The sequence below is a fragment of the Prionailurus bengalensis genome, chromosome D2 (assembly GCF_016509475.1).
Source record: "Prionailurus bengalensis isolate Pbe53 chromosome D2, Fcat_Pben_1.1_paternal_pri, whole genome shotgun sequence".
In the NCBI taxonomy this organism is placed as follows: domain Eukaryota; kingdom Metazoa; phylum Chordata; class Mammalia; order Carnivora; family Felidae; genus Prionailurus; species Prionailurus bengalensis.
In genome coordinates, this window is record NC_057351.1 from 32,389,925 (window position 1) to 32,407,486 (window position 17,562).

The 17,562-nt window shown below is 42.1% G+C and overlaps 1 protein-coding gene across 2 annotated transcripts in view; it reads right to left on the reverse strand.

Annotated features, from left to right (window-relative positions):
- Positions 1-4,115: 4,115 nt before the first annotated feature.
- Positions 4,116-17,562, reverse strand: part of ASCC1 (activating signal cointegrator 1 complex subunit 1) — a 111,671-nt gene continuing 98,224 nt past the window's right edge. The window contains exons 10-11 of one of the 2 annotated variants that reach the window (XM_043596579.1): positions 8,417-8,575; positions 4,116-6,531 (exon numbers count right to left, since the gene is read on the reverse strand). In XM_043596579.1, the coding sequence (XP_043452514.1) occupies positions 8,459-8,575 (117 nt within the window). In that variant the 3' untranslated portion in view covers positions 4,116-6,531; positions 8,417-8,458. Of the gene's footprint in view, positions 8,576-17,562 lie in introns of both variants that reach the window. The other variant, XM_043596578.1, reaches the window with a different exon arrangement.

A 17,562-nucleotide genomic window follows, 5' to 3' on the forward strand; every position in this document is an offset into this window, starting at 1 on the left:
TCCAACAGTAATGGGTGACTTCGTTAAGACAAAAGCCATATAACAACTGGCTGCCCCAGAACTATTGCTTCCCAGCCCGGCGTGCTCTTTTCAAGGCAAGGCCTGAGCACTGAATGGCTGGTAAAAGAGGCAGATGTCCTTCTCCCCAAGCAGCTGTTTAAGGGCCGTCACCCCTTTTGTTAGCTCTTCCTAGGGCAACCCTAAAAGGCAAACACGTTTGACCATTTCATCTGCCTTGAGGCTGCAAATTTGGAAAAGGCACATTTGTTCATGGTTTTGACTTCAAGTTGATTTTAATAAGCCACTGGGGAAGGGGGTTGCGGGGGGGAGGCTGGTTTTGAGGTGTCCAGGTTTTTGTTAATATTGTGACCCTTATCATTACCTGTAGAAATGTGTTGACATACCAGTTGGAAAGGCTGGAGGCTGGGCAGTCCCAGGATCAGAGCAGAAATGGGGTGAGGCTTACATTACAGATAAATTGAAGAGGAAACAGAGAATCTGACAGGACAAAACATAAGGAACTTTTGGGACCCAAGCCCTAGATTGTATTTTTATAAAAAGACTTGGCTGCTGTGATATTTAAAAAAAAAAAAAAAAAGAAACAAAACAAACAAACAAAAAAAAACAAAGGCAATGAAACACATGATCTTAATCAGTAGGGAAAAAACACAGGTAATACGGTTCGTAGTCACCCTGAATCTGGCCTGCCTGGGAATTCTGATCGCATCAATGGCTTGGGTTGGGATCCCTTTGGGAAAACAGAAAACAATAGCTCCTTTTCCGTGTTTTCTTTTTGCTTTGCGGTTGGATTTAGAGGTGGTGCTGCAGTGAGGCCCTGGCCATTGATCTCTTCATCTCCCAGTAAATAAAGCTACCTGGCCGGGTTTTATAGCAGCATGGTATAGTGGAAGAACACAGTCTGTTGTCAGACTGGGGGTGATCCTGCTTGTTAGCTGTGTTATTGGGCAAGTTCCCTAATCTCGTTTCCATTACAGATTGCAGAAGATCTCAGAAGATTGCTGTGAAACTCATGCAAAATCACATATTAAGTGCTTGAGCACAGTGGGCGTTTACAAAATGTTAGTTCTTCTCTCAGGTTGGGAAGAGAAGGCTCTGATGTACCATAGTTCTGAAGATGTACTAAAACTTGCCATTTCCCCGCATCATCTCAATCCTAGTCTTCTAGCAAAGCTAAGTGTGGACCACCAAGGCACTGAGGCAGTAGATTCTAGATATAGCTCTAGTACTATCTCATGAAGTCCCTTATCTTCTAGAATTACCAAAGTTGCCTGATAAAGAGTTTGGAAAGGCACTGACAAGATGCCCATCAATAAGACAATAGATGTTCCCAGACTTTTGAAGGTCAAAATGTTTCCCACACTCCTGGGCAGCTCCTCCAGAGAAACTGGTCTTGGGCCACACCTTCAAGCTGGGTCAGTTGATTTGCCCTGAAAGCAAACCCACAGGAGTCCAGGACTGTTAGTTAAGCTAATAATAGGAAAGCTAATTTAGGAGAGAGAATCCAATTTTCCAGATGACAGGTAAAAGAGCTGTAGAAAATGGACAGTTGAAATTTATAAAGAAGAAAAGTTTTTCCCAAACTATGAGAGAATTACTAGCAGGTCAGCCTTTTCAGACCAATGGGCCCCAAAGCTGCCTGGTGTATTTGTTAAATGGTACGTATGTTTTATGCATTTTTCTGTTTGTATTTAATATTTAGCAATACAAAATGGAAGAACCCTCATTTCCAAATAAGAAATTTAAATCTAACCACATCTTTAAAACCATTTAATCTCATTTCTGCATGACTTCACAAGCATTAAAAAAATGCATAAAGATATTCAATCCAGAATTGTTTATAATAGCCATACCTGGAAACCAACTCATTGTCCATTACTCAGGGACCAACTAGTTAAAGTACAATACATACACACAATGGACTGGTGCACAGACATTATAAATAATATAGGTAGGGGGCGCCTGGGTAGCTTAGTCAGTTGAGCGCCCCACTCTTGATTTCAGCTGGGGTCATGATCCCAGGGTTGTGGGATCAAGCCCCTTGTTGGGCTCCATGATGAGCATGGAGCCTGCTTGGGATTCTCTCTCTCCCTCCCTCTGCCCCTCTCCCCTGTGCACATGTGCTTGCTCTAAAATAACAAAATAATTAATAATAATAATAATGTAACCTGTATTGACAACTAATATTCCACTATATATTGCCGGATGAGAAGAGCTTGTTAGAGAAGCTCATGTGTAATATGATCCTATTTGGAAGAAGTATAGTGTAGTATAGCAGTTCTCAAACTTTTTGGTCTCAGGAGTCCTTTACACTAAAAGTGTATTGAGGAATCCTCAATAGAACTTTGGTTTATGTAACTTTGGTTTATGTAAGATATATAGATATAGATATCATCTATTGTACTTGAAAATAAAACTAAGCCTGCCTCTAAATTTTGCTGTGAACTTAAAACTGCTCTTTAAAAAGAATCAGATCTTTAAAGAAACCCCTGAGAATCGCGGAAAAAAATGCTTATTTAAAAAGAAGAGTAATGAACCCAATACATATTAACAAAATAACGTATTTTGTGAAACACAACTATATTCCCCCCCAAAAAAAAATCTAGAAGAGGGCACTTACATTTTTGCAAGTTTCTTTAATGTCTGGCTCAAGACACACAGATTAGCTCCTGCGTTAGAATAAGCATATTACTGGGGTGCCTGGGGGGCTCAGTCAGTTAAGTGTCCAACTTAATTTCAGCTCAGGTCACAATCTCATGGTTCAGGAGTTCAAGCCCTACATCAGGCTCCACGCTTAGGAGTGTGGAGCCTGCATAGGATTCTCTCTCTCCCTTTCTCTCTTTCTGCCCCTCCTCCACTCATGCTGTCTCTCAAAATAAATAAACAAACTTAAAAAAAAAAAAAGCACAGGCATACATATTAGTTTGTTAGGACTGCCATAACAAAATACCACAAACTGGGTGGCTTAAACAATAGAAATGCATTTTCTCAAAGTTCTGGAGAGTACAAGTCCAACATGAAGGTGTTGGTAGGCTTGGTTTGTCCTGAGGTCTTTCTTCCTGGCTTGCAGATAGCTAGCTGCCTTCTTGCTGTGTCACACATGGTCTTTCCTCTGTGCATGCACAGATTTTTTTTTCCTTTGGTTGTCAAACAATCCTTTATTGAAATATTTTCTTTTCTAGTTCTTAACTGGACATTTCTCCACATCACTGTTCATGTCAGGAAGTTAGCAGCCATCAGCATTGCAGCCCCTGGATCAGGGCAAGGCAGAAGGAACTACCTCAATTGGGGCCTGTCTGTGCTAGAAGGTCAGTTTCACTGTAATCCTCAGACCCTTGCAATCACCGGTTGCCTTGGTGATGTCATCGCCAACCCTTTTTGAAGACAGACCCAGGGGGTGGACCTTGGAGGCCAGGGATCTGATGTTTCTTTGTGTGTCCAAAGTTCCTCTTCTTATAAGGACATCATCAGTCAGACTGGATTAGGGCTCACCCTAAAAGCCTCAGCCTCATTTTTACTTAATCACCTCTTTAAAGGCCCTGTCCCCAAACACAGTTGCAATTCTGAGCTACTGAGGGGTTAGAGCTTCAACATATAAATTCTCAGGCATGTAATTCAGCCCGTAACAGCAGATAAAACTGAAAACAGGTAGCTGGAGTACAGAAGTACTGAGAGCAAAAGGAGTTAAAGTCTAAAAACATAATGTAAACCTTTACAAAAAACTTTACAAAATTCTAGAAAACACAAAATATACAAACACATATTCCATTAACCATCAGTGATGATGTCACCATGTCCCATAGCCTCTGGAAAACTCCACTGTACACTCATGAGAGAATGAGTGAAAAAGGCAAATAATACCTTAGTATTTTTAAGAAGATAGTGTGGACCACATACAGCCCTAAAAGGTTCTCAGGGACTCACAGGGGGTCCACGGATCACATTTTAAGAATTGGTGGTATAAGCTTGTTGTGACCTCAGGCAAATTTCTTAACCTTGTGAAGCCTCAGTTCGTAAAATGAGGGTAATGAATAATACCAACTTAAGTGGGCTGTTGCAAAGATTAAATGAGCGTATACACAAATAAATGACAAATGTGAGCATTCCACGAATATTATTTATTATTTGTGAAAAACTATTTAACAGTATGATATATGATATGTGCTTAAATGCATAGGGAGGACTAACCTCTGGAGGATGAAATTTGTTTTTAAAACAACATTTAAACTGAAGTATAAAATGCATATTGAAAAAAACATAAAGCATGAATGTACCGCTAGATTATTTTTCACAAAGTGAATTTATTTTATCTTTTGTTTAAAAAACATTTTATTAGGGGTGCCTGGGTGGCTCAGTTGGTTAAGCCTCTGACTTCAGCTCAGGTCATGATCTCGCAGTTGGTGGGTTCAGGCCGCATGTCGGTTCTGTGCTGACAGCTTGGAGCCTGGAGCCTGCTTTGGATTCTGTGTCTCCCTCTCTCTCTGCCCCTTCCCTACTCAAGCTCTGTCTCTCAAAACTAAATAAACATTGAAAAAAAAATTTAAAAATTTTGTTATTAACAACCAAAAAGCTATTAATAAAACAGCCACAACAGCTATAGCATCCTGGGGCTTTGATATCCATGTTCCCTATAGGCATTAAGATAGAATTTGAGGGGCGCCTGGGTGGCTCAGTCGGTTAAGCTTCCGACTTCGGCTCAGGTCATGATCTCATGGTCTGTGAGTTCAAGCCCCACGTCGGGCTCTGTGCTGACAGCTCAGAGCCTGGAACCTGCTTCAGATTCTGTGTCTCCCTCTCTCTCTCTGACCCTCCCCCGTTCATGCTCTGTCTCTCTCAGTCTCAAAAATAAATAAATATTAAACAAATTTTTTGGGGGGGCGCCTGGGTGGCTCAGTTGGTTGAGCGGCCGACTTCAGCTCAGGTCATGATCTCGCGGCCCGTGAGTTTGAGCCCCACGTCGGGCTCTGTGCTGACAGCTCAGAGCCTGGAGCCTGTCAGATTCTGTGTCTCCCTCTCTCTGATCCTCCCCCGTTCATGCTCTGTCTCTCTCTGTCTCAAAAATAAATAAACGTTAAAAAAAAATTAAAAAAAAATAAAAAATAAAAATTTTTTAAAAGAATTTGAGAGGTGTTTCTCAACTCAATATACCTCTGGTGCCATCGGGTTCCTGTCAGCTCCAGGAAAAGAGCACAACACAAAAGCGAACCTGAAGCAAACTTTGTGTCTTTATGAAGCTGGATTCTCATCAATGTCCAATGTAGTAAACTCTGGAGCTCACTTAAAAAAATAACCACCAAAAGTAACATTTATCATGTTTCTACCATGGGTAAGGAGTTCATCTGGGGCAAACTGTGTCCCCTCCAAAAAAATCAAAATTATTCTCCATGCCAAAATTCCTTATATAACAGTACAGATCTTGTGTAATAATTGCAGTGGGATTGTCTTCCCTCCTCCTCTTTGAGGAGCTGGGTGAAGTCAGTGCCTCAAAAACTGGCTGGAGTGATGTTAGCTGCAATTTAACTCTATTTCAATACAGGATGAAATACTAACTGATAATATTTAAGGAGATTTGATTATAAACACAGCAAATCTTCCAATAGGAACCGCATTACAATTTGGTGAGAGGGGACCCTGAATCTTGAGAGAGTCTTACGAATTTCTACAACTTACAAGATTCTAGGAAATACAAAAATACATAAGCACACGCTCCATTAACCATCAGAGTGATGATGTCACTACGTCACGTAGCCTCTGGAAAAATCCACCATAAAGTCGTGAGAGGAGACTGAAAGAGGTAAATTACTTGTGAAAAATTACTTAATAATACAATATGTCCTTAAAATGCACAGTTGCCTCTAAATTTTAAATAACAGAAGTTCCGATTCTATTATGAATTTAGGATTTGGGGGTGCTTGGCATGTGGCTCTTCATCTCAGGGTTGTAAGTTCGTGCCTCACATTGGGTGTAGGGATTACTTAAAAAATAAAATCTTAAAAAAAAAAAAGAATTGAGGATTTGGTATATAGTTACATTTTCCAAAGATAAAAAAATTTACTAGAAACACAAGTCATAAATCTCTAACATCCAAAATAAGACCTCTTTAGGGGTATCTGGGGGGCTCAGTCAGTTAAGTGTCCGACTTCAGCTCAGGTCATGACCTCATGGTTCCTGAATTCGAACCCGCATCCGGCTTTCTGCTATCAGCACGGAGCCTGTTTCAGATCCTGTCTCCTTCCCTCTCTCTCTCTCTCTCTCTCTCTCGCTGTCCCTCCCCCACTTGCACTCACTCATCTCTCTCTCTCTCAAAAATAAATAAACATGAAAAAACATTAAAAACAAAACAAGACATCTTTACTTCCTGGGCAAGGCTGCCCAGTGGCGGGTGGCAGAAAGAAGGCCGTAAGAGAGATGCGCGGAGATGAGGTGAGGGCACCAAACTCCACTGTCAACGTTGCTATGCAGCACAATCTCTGGGAGAACTCGTTGCACCGTGCACACCGCGCCATCCAACCACTGAAGGTAAACGAGATAAAATCTCATGTTACTAAGTGTTTGGGGAAAAACCAACCCTGCAGGCACGAACATGTAAGTTCTGGAGGAACGGTTGACAGCTATGCCAGCAACTAAGTGATGGCAACACCGTGTCCCGACATACGTTGACTAAGGGAGTCAAACTAAAACTGTGTGAGAGTGAAAGAAAAACAGTAACTCTGGAAATTCATTTATTCACAAGTGATCTGGGCAGTCGCACTGATAAGCAAACCTGAGTGTTCTACACAGCCCTTACTAGGTAGTGGCCTTAATGCACAGGGTTCAGAATCACACTTTTCAAACAGAAAGAATCAAGAGTAAGGAATGAAGGAAAGAGAAAGAGGGGACATGGAGGGAGAAGAAATGTGAAGAGGAGAGGAAGGTGAGAGCGAGGCTGGAGCAAGGAAGGGAGACGGTCCTTCTGCAGCTGACTCTACCCCGTGGAACCGTGGACGGCCCTGCTGGTGCCATCGCTGTTTCTACTGCTGCTGCCCCGTGGAGTTGACACAAAGGAGCTACGATACTGCAACTCCATCACTGGCCTGGGAAGGCTGGGGGTGGGGGGGTAGGATAAGGAACAGGAATCCAACAAACATAAAAGGCTACCAACTTCAGAAGAAAAAGGACAGACCAAAGTAAAAGATCAAAAAAAAACGTGATGTTATTTCGCTGAAGATAAAACTGAGTAGTAAAGGAACTGAAAGCAGGATCAGGAAGAGGTATCTGTACAGCCGTGTTCACAGAGGACTGTTCACGACAGTCAAGGAACCCAAGCATCCATCGGTGGCTGAATGGATAAACAAAACACAGGGTACACGTAAAACAAAGTATTATTTGGCCTTTCTTAAAGGGAGGAAATTCTGACATGCACTACACAACGTGGATGAACCTTGAGGACGTCACGCTAAGTGAAATAAGCCAGTCACAAAAAGACAAATACCGTATGATTCCACTCATATGCGGTATCTAAAGCAGTCAAGCTCAGAGAAAGAGAAGGCAGAAGGGTGGCTGCCAGAGACTTGGGGGAGGGGGACACGGAGAGTTGTTTAATGGGTATAGTTTCAAATTTGCAGGATGAGAAAGTTCTGGAGATGTTTCACAACAACGTGAATATACTTACTACTACTGAACTACATACTTACAAAGAAATGGTTAAGATGGTAAACTTTATGTCGTGTGTTTTTTACCACAAAGGAATTCTGGGTAGTGATTAAAAGTTACAGTACAAAGGGAAGTAAACATCAAACCTGGTTAAAACTGGAGACATTCGATTTACGTGGAGACGGTAATGAAACCATGTCTTTAAAACTCTCTTTCAAGGTTAGAGTGGGAGAGAGCCAAAGCATAAGAGACTCTTAAAAACTGAGAACAAACTGAGGGTTGATGGGGGGGGGTGGGAGGGTGGGGAGGGTAGGTGGTGGGTATTGAAGAGGGCATCTTTTGGGATGAGCACTGGCTGTTGTATGGAAACCAATTTGACAATAAATTTCATATATTAAAAAATAAAAATAAAAAAAGAAAACTCTCTTTTAAAGTGTTAATATGAAAGAGCTTAACGGCTGGGGCAAAATCAGTATGTGTGTAAGAAATAATGTGAATCTTAGCTCCAGTGGGCTTGAGAGGTACGTTTCCAGAGAAGAGCTTCAGAAAGAAAGTAGACCCTGTGAAAGAGGAACAAGCCAAGGGTTCCAGACACCAGTTCCCCTTGTGCCCACAACCACCTGGGCTGACCGGCAGTTTGCTGACTGTGGACAAGTATTATATTAGAGACCATGCTGTGTTGTGGGGAACCACCCAGGAAAGTCACCATCCAAATTTCCACATCCCTCGTCGGCAATAAAAACAAAGATCTTCTTTCCCCTGGCACCTCGGGAGGATGTTCAATTTTTGGCACTTCCCAAGATCCTCCTCAGGAGAAGTCAATTTGCCCACAGGAGGCGTAGTTCCCAAAGCTGTCTACCGTGAACCTCTGAGAGATGTGAATGGAATTGAGCTTCAGGGTGCCAAAGTAGAAGTTCTCAAAGAGCTGAAAAGAGAGAATACAAATCCGAATGAGTATCCAAAGAAAACTACAGGTGAAAAGAGCAAATAGCAGATTCTCTTGTAAAAAACACTGCAACAGTCCCAACAAACCTCTCATGCTTTTTCTTTTCGGTATTTATTCTGAAAAACGATCCTGGATGTGGGTGGGAGTGAGAAAAGAACAGTAGCTCTTCTCTCCGGTGAATTAAAAACAAATTTTTTTTTCAATATTTATTTTTGAGAGAGAGAGACAGACAGACAGACAGAGTGTGAGCAGGGGAGGGGCAGAGAGAGAGGGAGACCCAGAATCTGAAGCAGGCTCCAGGCTCTGAGCTGTCAGCACTGAGCCAGATGCGCGGCTTGAACCCACAAACTGCGAGATCATAAGCTGAAGTTGGACCCTTAACTGACTGAGCCACCAAGGCGCCCTGAATTTTAAAGCCTCCTCTAACAAAATGCACTAGGGGAAGAGAGCTGAAAAGTCAATTTTAAAATTTATCTGCTGAGCAGCTCTGACCAAGAACTTATAACAAACACCCTGACTCCCAGGGCCCAACAAAGCTGTCTCTATGATTTTCAGCCCTGACTTGACAGGACCCTCGATGGGATCTTATGACAGTCAAGAGAAAATCTGATATGGTACCTTCCTCCAACTAGTCAACAACATTTGGTAGAAGCACTGACTAAAATAAATAGAAGAGAAGGTTCCTAACCCAGGAGTGATCCTGACAACCTCGTGAGGAATACAGAACACTTATATATACCAAATAGTCTTCTACTGGATGATATTACACGTGCAAACGATAATATATTTAAAAAAAATTGTTTTTTACATTTATTTATTTATTTATTTATTTATTTATTTATTTATTTTTGAGAGACAGAGACAGAGTGTGAGCAGGGGAGGGGCAGAGAGAGAGGGAGACACAGAATCCGAAGCAGGCTCCAGGCTCCGAGCTGTCAGCACAGAGCCCAACGTGGGGGCTCGAACCCATGAACCGTGAGATCATGACCTGAGCTGAAGTCGGACGCTCAACTGACTGAGCCACCCAGGCACCCCAAAAATGATAATATTTATCAACAACCTTCCACCTGACTTGGATTCAAGCTAGCATCCTAAAGTAAGTTTATATTATAATTCTTCACTTTTTAAAAAAATATTTTATTTTATTTTTTTAGAGTAGGCTCCATATCCAACCTGGGGCTTGAACTCATGACCCCAAGATCAAGAGTCACATGCTCTACCCTCTAGCAACTGAACCAGCCAGGTGCCCCAATTCTTCACTCTAAAAGCTTTCAAGGGTATCAGAGAGAGGGATGAGTCATACTCTGAGAGGGACCGGCCCTTGTGATTAGCACAATTATAAGGCAGAATCTAAAATGATAATCAGAACTCATCCCTGCTTAGGAAAATTAACTGCTTAGATAACGTTGTTGAAGTGTAAAGGGTCTGCCTTCTGTTAGGATACAAGAGTTGCCGTTTCTTAAAATGTCAGTAAAATCTCAAGAAAGTCTTTTAATACACAAACCCAACAATGCTTGGGGAGAACCTAGGATGGGACGTTTGCACATAAGCAAGTGACCGTCTCTTCACTTATTTTTACACAAGCTCCACAGCCATGGACTTCAATAGCTGTTGCCTTTCCTCTTCCTGCAATTAATGACCTAGCAAAATGCCTGGGGTTCATTAAAGGCTAACTTTATAAAGCCCCGTAAATATTGATCCTTCGACATGACATCAACTTGACCCCAAAGATCTATTTAGAGGTTGTATGCTGCATTGTCTTGTCTTTCAGAAAGGTGATCAGCTCTTGCCTGCATTGATTTATACAATTAACTTCTCTTCCTGGCTTTGGCAGCCTGTTCAAACCATATCCACCCTTTTGTGTAAAGAAATACAGCCCGAAACGGTTATCTGCTAATCCCTTTGCTGAACATTAATTTGAAGTGAAAGCCATGTCGACAAGACTGGCAGATTTATAGCTTTGCAAACCCAAGCCTTCTACATCCTAAAAAGGTATCAACAAAGGGGCAATAAAAGACAAGACAAAACTAAACTAAAAGGGAACTCATAACACTTTCAACAAGTTACTTTTTAAGGATTAGCAGCCTATGGGTGGGTCCTCTACCTTCCATTCCCTCTGCCTATGTTTCCAAGTGATAGAGCCACAGCTGGGAGCTGGCAAGTGATACCCCTGTAACTTTACCTTGCCTTATGCGGATAACCTGTAGACGGCGTGATCTGCCAGAGAGATCCTCATGCTTTAGGTTTAAAGTAAATAGTAAATATGGTGATAAGAGCAGCCTGGGAGAGCGCTGCAGTCAGCGTAAACTTACACCCGGCACACGGGAGCTGCATGACTGTGCGTAGATGATACCACCCACTGTACGAGATCAGAGTGGGCAAAAATCCAGTAAGAGGAACAAGTCAAAGTACCTTCCTTATAAACTGTAAGGTGCTCTTGAAAATTGAGTATTTCCTATGATGGTTTTGACATCTCTCTGTTCTCTCTAACCCTGAACTTGTTTTACCTTTCTGAGTAGCCATCCTCTTTCATACCTTTTGATAATATCATAAATGGATTTCTTACCCAGAAACCCCTAGGGTGGTGCTAATCTTCCTTTAGCCCCTCCTATCTCCATGTTCTTTTTCTCTCTGTATGTTGATGAGGATTTTGTAACAATTTGTCAGTTATCGTATTGTTTAGTCCTTGTATCTTTAGTCTTAAGCCTTTCTTTCAGTTCTGTCAACTACTTCTAGTGACTCATTAAAATACAAGCTCTACAGAGGAAGGATCTTTTATGTTATTCACAGCTGAAGAGCACCGTACACTGGAACCGCACCAGTAGGATGCATGTGATCAATAAATATTTGCTGGAGACAATGACAACAAAAACTCATGCTGCATATGTCTGTGAACATTATGTCTGAAAAGAGAAAGTATGACATGGCCTTGTTGGCAACAGATTTAAAGGTCTTATTTACATACAGGTGACCATCTAGGAATCCTTGAACAGGACTCGCCAAAGCTGTATTCCCTCTAATCGTGCCTCAACTGTTAACTAGTTGTCAAGAAAGAATTTGTAGTTAGTAATGGAAATTTCGTGTACTCCTTTAAATTTCTATGTATTTCTTATTTGTCAAAGCCTAGACCCCTTTCTTAGCTCCAATTCCTGATCTGAAATGTCACCGAGTACCTGATGTGATGCATTTTTATGCAAAGGCATGGGATTTGGTTCTATCTCCCAGGTGCTTACCATCTAGTTAGGGAGACAGGGTGTGAATCAGAAGAGAGAAACATGGATGACAAGGGTGTGTCCACCTCGTGAAAAGTTACTGACTTACTCTGTGATCTAGGTACTTTTCTGTAGTATGTCCTGCTTCAATGAAAAAGTTTACCGAAGACGACAAAGGTGGCAAAGGTTAAGTGTGAGAGGGGAGGTACAGGCAATCAGTAAATGCATCAAGGCAAGAAAACAATGGGCGCTGAGGTTGGGCACCTAGGACAGCCATCTAGAGGAGACGGGAACTGAGCTGGGGCTTGCAGCAAGTATAAGACTCAGAAAACAGAAGGAGGAGATTAGCACGAAGACAGAAATGGGCATGGGCAGCAGGGTCAAGCAGACCAGGTTAGGTGTTTGGAGGGTCCCTGAAAAATCATAGTGAGAAAGACTAAGTCGAGAGACATAGGACGGTGAATCACATTAAGGGACCCTGAGGGTCTGGTTCAGAAGTCAGACTCCGTTCTAGATGGTGGGGAACCACTGAAGGTCTCTGAGCAGGTTGGTGGCCCAACATGAAACCCTGTTTTAGGGAAATTGATCTGGGTGTGGTATACTGTGCCGAATGGACGAGGGAACAAGACAAAGTAAAGGAAACCAGGGCAGCAGCTCAGTCATGACAGAGATTAGTAGTTGCATGACTGGAAAGACTGCAGCAGAGATACTCTGCTCTGAATGAAACACAGAAAAGACTCAGTGACTTTCTGGAGATGGGGGAGTCAGGAAAAGGAGATAAGAAAAATCCTGGATGACAGAGTAAATATGAGGGTACCACGGACAGTAACAGAGCATTTCTGAGAGGGGGCTATCTTATGGGGAAAAACAAAAATTTCAGGTCTGTTTACACACTCATGGCCGTTTCTTTGTCCACATGTGTCCCAAGCCCCGCTCCAACCTTAAGTTTTCCCGTTTTGCTCGGAGTATATACGTATTCACAACATGAAATCTGTAGCACAGTTAAATGGAAGCATATCACCATTAAAAACTTTACAACTGTCTACTGTTTTAGTGACTAGTAGTTCTTTATACAGTAGAAAAGTAAACCCTTTTGTCTATGGTATGAATTGCAAATATAACCCCCCTTCCTTTGTCATTTGTCTTTTGACTTCCCTTATGGTGGTTTTTACCAGGTCCATTTAAATTTTTATGAACTCAAATGTATTGTAACAGGAGATTCTTTTTTTTCTTAAAGTAGGCTTCAGGCCCAATACGGAGCCCAACGCGGGGCTTGAACTCATAACCCTGAACTGATCAAGACCTGAACTGAGATCAAGAGTTGGATGCTTAACCAACTGAGCCACCCAGGTGCCCCCAAAATAGGAGATTTTTTTAACAAAGTTACCAATGCCGGTATTATTAAATGTCTATTAAAAAATCAGAGTGAACAGTACCTATGTATTGACAACACTAATAAAATAAAGATTGTTACTGGCCAACTTACTGGGCAAGTATGTGTGCCAGGCATTATGCTTTGGGCTTCATGAGGCCATCTGACTGGATCCTCAAAACCCCAAGGAGCAGATACTAATTACTAGTTCCCATGTTATAGCTGAACTTGAAGTTTAAAAGGCTTAAGTAACTTGCCCACAGGTACATGGCCAGTAAAGGGTGCAAAAGTGAGATTCATAAAGCTGGAAAAGAAAAAGAAAGGCAAATGGAGATGTAAGCCTAGGCAGCCTAACTTCTGGAACCTGGGCTCCTGTACCCCTGCAGCCCCAGCCCCTTTCTGTGGGTGGTGCCCCTTCCAACACCCCAGCTCAAGCCCCAGTGAGGGCACCCCAGCCAGTCACGCTGAGGTGACTGAAATGAGCACATTCTTTCACCTGCTACTCCTACTCTCCTTGCCACCTTTGTATCCGGAACCTGCTGTGGGATTGCTCTAGTTCAGCTGGAAGAATTCTACTGGAATTCTGGATGAACATAAGCACAAGTGGCTCTATTTAATTAGGTACCTGAGACAGGAAAGAGGAAAGAGCTTAAACTCAAAAAAATTCTCTCTAGCCTAAAGTAGTTCAGGAAGAGCAAAGCAGTCTATTGTTTGGGAAATAAAAGACCTAACAGGAAAAATTTAAATTAAAAAAGAATCATGTTGAGGTATTTAAATCATGCTGAGTTTTTTCTCCTCACTGTTGTTTTATAACAACTCCCTTGGGAATTTTGAAACCTAAGCCACTTTCTTTCTGAAAACATCTCTGACACACACTCACACAGAGCCCTGTTGTGCTGGAAGCCAGCATTTTAAAAAAAGCCTGCTGTACAGGAACATAACGATAAACAGCTACACAAAACTACAAATATTTGATAAGGAAATAAAATTAGAATTTAAGACTTCAAACATTCGTGACACTATTTGTAATTAATAAGTACCAAACTGGACAATTTAAGAAGAAAAACGTAAATCTAAGTAAGTACAAATACAACATTTGAAAACTGTTGTGCACGCAGCTGCTATCCTTCACCGAATACTCCCAGTATCTTTAGAAAAGTGAACAAACCTTTCCTTTCACCAAGTAAAGACAGAAGTGTGGATTATCAAGATGAAACATTTTTGCTCTGTTAAAAAATAAACAAATAGGGGCGCCTGGGTGGCGCAGTCGGTTAAGCGTCCGACTTCAGCCAGGTCACGATCTCGCGGTCCGTGAGTTCGAGCCCCGCGTCAGGCTCTGGGCTGATGGCTCAGAGCCTGGAGCCTGTTTCCGATTCTGTGTCTCCCTCTCTCTCTGCCCCTCCCCCGTTCATGCTCTGTCTCTCTCTGTCCCCAAAAAAATAAACGTTGAAAAAAAAATTAAAAAAAAAATAAACAAATAAAAGCAGGCCCCAAATGGAGTCACCTATGCTAAGCCCGACGCCAGCAAAGACTTAATAACTAACCTCACTACAGTTTCAGCCTCTCCCAGGAATGTGACCTTTCACCAATCTGGAATTACCTGGTAAGTACTGGTGAGGTCATCTGCCTGACAGACCCCTGCCTTCACCCTAAAGGAAGGTGACCTTGCCTGAAACAAACCATTCTTTGCTAGAAACTGCTTTTTCGCACCCAACTCCCTTCTTCCAATAAAAGCCTTCCATTTTGTACGTCTCCTTGGAGCTCCTTTTTATCTGCAAGGATGGGATGCTGCCGGATTCATGAATCATTTAATAAAGTCAATCAGATCTTTAAATGTACTCAGTTGAATTTTGTTTTTTTAATAGGTCAAAGCCAAGGCTTCCATGACAGATAAAATCCAACCATCCTGCTTTCCTCTGTTCACATGATCTGTGAAGCCTATCATTTCTTAGTTTGTACATGTTTGTTTCCTAGAGAGAACACAGAGAGAATTATTGATTTCTAGTAATGTCGTGGTATACACTGAAAGAAAACAAACAGCAAGATTTAAAGGCTAACTGTGGTCATTTTTCCTTGCATTCCTTTCAGACCTACTTCTCCCTTCCTAGGACCTGTGACACAACCACGAAAGACCAGAAATAACTCCATGTGTGACTAGGCTGCAAGATGAGACTAAAAGTCTCAGACACAGGTGGGAAGAGGGTGGAAAGGGGCCTTCTATCTGTGACCTCAAGCCACAGAACTGAATGAACGGCCGATCCTCAACAGCACAACGACAAATCTGTTGGGGACCTCTGCCCAACTGGCTTCCCAAATGAGGCTTGTTCCCTCTCTTCCATCTTAGACAGAGTAGTGGCCTCCTCTCTCCAAAGATCTCTCTTTTACGGAAATCCAATTCTTGTGCTGAGAGGCCCCAGGGAACTATATGCTGTCCAACATGACTACACTGTGAGGAAATTCAGTTCTGAAGTCCAAAACAGATCCAACGTATAGAAGTCCTGTGAAATGTATCCTCATTCCTGGTAGATGTGAGTTAAACTAACCCTTAGAACATAAAGAAAGTAGTGCAACAGAAAATAAGTACTGGTGTTCAGTTAATGCAAGTATGCAGAAGGATGTGCCGGGTCCCATTTCTCCAGAAGAAGGGATGTTTCCTATTGTTTTCATGTATAGCAATCAGACTTATGAGACCCAAAGTAAACAGCAACGTCAAGAGCATGATACTCTGAGGTTTTCCCCAGTGTTTTTCTTCCATAATCTGTTTTACCAAGTTCTACTTTTTTACAATTACCCCGTTTTCAGATAAGAGTAACAGGAATAACACTATTTTGTACTTAATAACAATGCTTACCCACCTGCCTCCCTAGCAGGGAGGATGGTATGAGCATGAATGGAAGATAGTCTGACAAGCACTTGGGGTTCTGTAGGAAGGCAATCCCAGCATGAAGCCTTGCTGTGGTTAAATCACACCTTTCCTCTAAGGATCTAAAAGTATCTCAATAAGCCCAGCTCGTTAACCCTTCAAAAAATTGCTGTGATGTAAACCAGAGCCGAGCTTTATTAGCTCCATTTATTTTTTATTTGTTTATTTAAAAAAATTTTTTTTTTCAACGTTTATTTTTATTTTTGGGACAGAGAGAGACAGAGCATGAACAGGGGAGGGGCAGAGAGAGAGGGAGACACAGAATGGGAAACAGGCTCCAGGCTCTGAGCCATCAGCCCAGAGCCTGACGTGGGGCTCGAACTCACGGACCGCAAGATCGTGACCTGGCTGAAGTCGGACGCTTAACTGACTGTGCCACCCAGGCGCCCCGTATTAGCTCCATTTAAAAGAAAGGAACCAGATAGGCCAGAACCACTAACACTGGGATATAAATTTAAGAGACCCCAGGACCAGGCCCAGAACATGGGCCAGTAGAAGGCCACACCCACAAGCCAGTGTGTTTTGAGGGCCACGGTTCGAATAACAAATCTGTGCCAAAGAATGCCAAGGGGAGAAGTGCCATCCTTGGGCTACATGCGTGAATCAGACTGCAAAGAAAGTGTTCACGTGGCTCTGTGGCCAAGAATGAGAAACAAATGATGTGAAAAACGATCAGTACGGCCCCTGGCAGATCCTCTCTGAAAAGCAACAGAACAAGTAACGGTATATGTCAGAAATGCTCTTCATGAAACTGGCCTGCACGTCCAAGAGGAAGGCTTTAGGTAGTAGACAGAAAGTAATGGGCACCGGACTGAAAATATAATAGGTCTGAAGAATATCACAGCTCTGCATAGGTCACAGTACTAATCTCACTTAGAATTAGGATCACAAATAAAGGTTTTTTCCCCACAAATAAGCTTTATTTCAAAGTTTTGTTAAAATTCCCCTCACCTAAGGAAAAAAAAAAAATTCTGGATCTCTGCCCAGGTAGCATGCAATTCAAATTCTCAAGCCTTTCGGTACTTTACATTTTTCTTCTGGCTACACGCGACATTACTTCTGAAGCGAGTAAATGTGGGAGATAGGAGACAAGAAGGAAAACGGAGATCCAATGCATCCAGGGATCAAAAAAAAAAAAAGCCTCCCATCTACTTTTAAAATACTCATAAAGACTGTACTCCTATGGATTCTTCCTAAATATCACAAAAGAACACAACCGAGCCTATTCATACTAAGCCTTGTTCCTCTACACACAGACAAAACACAAATTGGTCTGAAAACCAGAGATAGAAACTTCTTTTCTATTGAGAGAGAGGTCAAAATGGTTCTTAGGGCAGACTAATGCTTTCCTGTCAATGACCACATAGCCACTCTTTCCCCCAATTTCTCCATCTTTAAGCAGCGACAATGCTTTACAAGGATGTGCTGCACTACAGCAAGATCAATTATGAGATGGAAT